The sequence below is a fragment of the Halictus rubicundus genome, unplaced genomic scaffold, assembly GCF_050948215.1.
Source record: "Halictus rubicundus isolate RS-2024b unplaced genomic scaffold, iyHalRubi1_principal scaffold0139, whole genome shotgun sequence".
Classification (NCBI taxonomy): domain Eukaryota; kingdom Metazoa; phylum Arthropoda; class Insecta; order Hymenoptera; family Halictidae; genus Halictus; species Halictus rubicundus.
This window is the reverse complement of record NW_027488680.1, coordinates 624787-629320: the sequence shown is the minus strand read 5'-3', so window position 1 is coordinate 629320 and position 4534 is coordinate 624787. Positions and strand designations below refer to the sequence as shown.

General features: G+C 56.6%; 1 protein-coding gene across 1 annotated transcript; it reads right to left on the bottom strand.

The window, feature by feature from the left end:
- Positions 1 to 22: 22 nt before the first annotated feature.
- On the bottom strand, positions 23 to 3847 carry LOC143363816 (uncharacterized; the record flags this gene model as incomplete). The annotated part of the gene is made up of 2 exons (XM_076804347.1): positions 465 to 3847; positions 23 to 239 (listed from the first exon to the last, which is right to left on the bottom strand). Coding segments are annotated over exons 1-2 (3600 nt in total), but the record flags the coding sequence as incomplete, so codon positions are not given.
- Between the last annotated feature and the right edge of the window lie 687 nt (positions 3848 to 4534).

The window sequence follows — 4534 nt, the reverse complement described above, 5'->3', positions numbered from 1 at the left end:
GGCTCATTCGGTGGACGCTCACCCACGCCTCGTCGATCTCAGTGGCTGTCAGGAACCCGTGCTGCGGTGTACCGATGGATCGAGCGTTGTTTGCGAATCGTCGCATATACGCGGTCACTCGGACCAGCCTCAACGCTGACGAGAATCGGAGAGGGTCCCAGGGCGATTCGAAGACGGCTCGCAGACTGGGATGGTCGCCGGACTTCGTCTTCCTTGCCATCGTCGTCGTCACCGTCACTCTGCGCTCCGGAGCCTCGCTCTCGTCGACGTCACATGCGCCAGGCCAATCCTCCTGAGGCCCTGACAACCACGAGGGACCGCTCCACCAGAGGTCATCGTCGACCAGTACCTGCGCTGAAATCCCACGCGTGGCAAGGTCCGCAGGATTTTCGTCTGTCCTCGCGTGTCGCCACTCAACGTCCGGTAGCAGGCGCTGGATCTCGGCCACCCTATGCGCCACGAACGGTTTCCACCTGGAAGCATGAGACCTCACCCAGGCTAGGACGACCGATGCATCGGTCCACGCATGCATAGTCACGCTGTGAGGCCGCATCGAATCTCCTACTGCTCTCAGCAATCGGGCCAGCAGTAGAGCACCGCACAGCTCCAGCCTAGGAATGCTCTGTGGTTTGGTTGGAGCGACCTTGGTCTTCGCCATCAGTAAGTGCGTCTCGGCCCTTGCACCGGTAACTGGCACCCTTATGAAGACGGCTGCGGAGTATGCCCTTTCTGACGCGTCGCTGAATCCGTGCAGCTCTATATTGTCGCTGGTCGCCGCACGATAGCCAATCCATCTCGGAACTGTGATTCGATCGGTCCTCTCCATCTCGAATCGAATTTGCTTCCATCGCTCGGAAAACAGCTCGGACAGCGGCTCGTCCCACAACAATCCGGACAACCAGAGGTCCTGCAGCAGGATCTTCGCAGCAATGCTGATCGGAGACAGCCACCCCAGTGGATCGAAAAGCCTGGCCGTCTCAGACAAAACCGATCGTTTGGTCCATGGTTGACCTGATGTGGCAGTCCTGAGCTTCGGAGCCGCAAGAGACAGAGTGTCGTTCACCGTGCTCCATTTGAGTCCCAGCGCTCCTGCCTCTTGGTGACCCTGCAACAATTGAATGAGACCGGAGCTCGACGACAAATAATTGGTCGCCCACTTATCCAGCGGGAATCCGCCCGCCGTCAGGATGTCCGTGAGTTGACGTCGAGCCTCCTCGGTGTCGTCGATGTCATCTCCTCCGGCCAGAATGTCATCGACATACGAATTCGCTCGGAGAATCGCTGCACCCCGCGGAAATCGAGCCTTCTCGTCGTCGGCAAGTTGATGCAGTACTCTCGAGGCGAGGTACGGAGCCGACGTCGTGCCGTAGGTCACCGTCGTCAAACGGAAGTCCCGTACTTCCTCGCTTGGATCGTTCCTCCAGACGATCCTCTGCCAGTCTCTGTCCTCTGGGTGCACCTTGATCTGGCGAAACATTTTTACAATGTCCGTCGAAAAGGCATGCCGATGGAATCGCCACCTCGTTATTACGGCCCAGAGGTCAGTTTGGAGCTTCGGTCCGGCGGCCAGGTAATCGTTAATGGCACTGCCTCTGCCTGAAACGTAGGAACCATTAAAAACTACTCTTATTTTGTTTCCGGAAGGTTTTTCCCGCCACACGGCGTGATGCGGAAGGTAATTCTCCCCCCCGCCAGTCGAGTGCCGCGAGACGAACTCCATGTGCCCGAGCCGTTCGTACTCCTCCAGAAATTCGGAGTATTTCTGTCGGAGCGTCTCGTCCCTTTCTCGTCTCCTTTCGGACGATAAGAGCAAGCGCACTGCAGCCGATCGCGGAACTCCGACATCGGTGCCTGGGGTGGCAACGAACGGTAAGCGCACAACGTAGCGTCCATCCTGATCTCTGCGGTGCGTATCCTTGAAGTACTTTTCGCATGCTTCGTCCTGAGGCGTGCTTATTGCACTAGTTGGTACTTCTTCCAGCTCCCAGAACCTCTGCCAATCGTCTCGGAGGTCTCGTGCAGGCTGAACCAGCAAGGATCGCACCCGAGGTCCAGCGCTGTGGTCCGTTGTGGATGAGGTTGTGCCCATCGGCGCCCAGCCGAAGGGCGTTCGAACAATTGGAGGAGTGCCCATTGGTCCGATTCGATTCTCGAGGAGGAGGTGACCACACGCATCTGCCCCGAGAAGTAATTCCACCCTGTTCGGAGAGCGGAAGTCCTCGTCGGCTAACGGAAGTCCGTGGAGGTGAGTCCACTTCTCGTCGTTAATTTCTACCGCTGGAGTCGGAGCGGTAATTTTTCGCGTCACCAGCGCGTTTAACGCGAGTCGGAACTTGGAGTCGCGACTAGACGCGAGTAACACGGACACTTCGTGACGTACCGTGCCCACGTTTATCTCCTGGTATCCGGTCAAATGAACCTCCACGTTCCGGCGCGGAAGACGTAACGCTTGCACGACATCGTCCGTCACGAATGACATTTCGGACCCGGGGTCGAGTAACGCGCGAGCGGAGACACTGCGACCGTTCGGGGACTTCAACTGGACGCGCGCGGTGGCCAGTAAAACAACGCGATTCGACCTGAACGTGTTCACCGAACTTGTGCTTGGCTGCGCGGGAGCTTCGCTCTTCCGGAACGCCTCGTGAAGCGAGGTGTGGTGATGACCGCCGCACACCATACACCGGTAGGAAGACGTGCACGCCGCGAGCAAGTGGGTTCCCGAGAAACACGAAACGCACAGTTTATTTCGGTACACAAATTCCTTGCGTTCCGACGCGCTAAAGGTTTTGAACTGACCGCAGTGCCCTAGCTGGTGATTGTCCGAACACAGCGGGCACTTCCGAACGTTGCTGGCCTTCGCGGATGGCCCTTTGGTCATTTGCACGGTCATGGCCGTCCTTTGTTCGGGTTTTCGCGTCTCCTCTCGCTTGGTCGGTGTTGACGAACACATCGGCTCTTGGGTCGAGGCCAAGGCATGGATGCGTGATTCGAGGAAATCTCGAATCTCCACGAAGGACGGCATGATCGTCGGGTCCGGGAACATCTTCTCCCAGTCCAGGCGCGTCGTCGAGTCCAGCTTCCTGACGAGGAGTGTCACGAACCAGTCGTCCCATGTGTCGACTGGTTTTTTAAGCGCGGCCAGAGCATCTCGAGCTTGGCAGAACTCGTCGAGGACTCTGGTCAATTCCTCCGTCGAAGCTCGTTTCACTGCCGGGCAGTCCAAAAGTCTTCCGAGGTGAGCGGTGGTCAGAACACGGATGCCTCCATAACGACGTTCGAGTGCCGCCCACGCCGTCGAATAGTTCGCATCCGTCAGGGATGTACGCGCGATAACCTTCGCAGCCGCACCGGTGAGGCTCGCCTTCAAATATTGTAGGCGTTGGACGTCCTGCAATCGTTTCGAATTGTGGATCGTAGCGCGAAACGAATCGCGAAACTCCTCCCACCGTAGGAGATCGCCCGAAAATTTCTCGATGGTCAGAGTCGGCAATCTGGGTCCGGCGTTGCACTCGTGAGACTCGGCTTCAGCCGGAATTGCTGAGGCGACGGGCTTCAGATTTTCTAGCCTCTCCACCAATTCAGAGGAGTTCTGGATGTAGGCTTCCTCGACTTCGTCGTATAGGCCTCTCTTCCTGTAGTTACTGGCGGCGTAATCTGGCATCGGTCTCATAGCGTTATGATTTGCGGTGAAGTTGCGCCAGTAACTCTCCAGCAACTCGATTCTTTTCTGCAATACGACCGCGGAGAGTTTCGCTGCCCCCAATTTGTCGGTATTGATGATGCAGTTCTTGATGCGGCCAGCGATCTCCTCCTGAGCGACCACTACATCGCTGAACGTTTGCGGCATTGTTTCGGCAGTTAAAATTCAAACAAAACGTAAAAACAAACTGATCGAGACGCGAAAGACAAAGGACTTTACGCGTATCGCGGTAAACACCTTGCCTCGGTCGGTTCGAGAGCGGTTGGTGTCCCGGTGGAAGGTCACGGAATTTTCGAATCCGTAACGGTTCGCCACGCGGTCTAAGTACCGTTTTTCGAGAACGGTCTCACGAATTCTGTTCGAAGAATTCACTTGCTCCTTTCCTTTCAGGTGCTTCCTGATTGTCTGCGACGGAGCCTCGGAAGATGCTCGATGCACTCGCGGATCACTCGAGGAGACAACGGAAGCGCACAACAGAACTCGCGGTGATGCACAGAATTCTTCGTAATTCTGCGGTGGATCGAGTGGAATAGAGAAATCGGCACACTCTATTCCCGGGTTTCGGCACCAAATGTTTTGGATCTTCGTTGGGTTCCGTAACGTTGGAACCTTTAACTTACGATCGCGAAATGTTTGAGAAATAAAGTCGGAATTTGTGGGAGAGCTAATCGATTTATTCGTGTTATCACTGCGGTTCTCGGAAAAGAGAGCGAGGGCTCGACGGATTGCCGTGTATATTGACGGGGCTCTCTCCCCTCGCCGCGCACCCCGAACTACTCGGTCCGCCCGAAGTGTGCGGGGAGAGAGAGAGACGAACCGCGACGACGGCCGAGT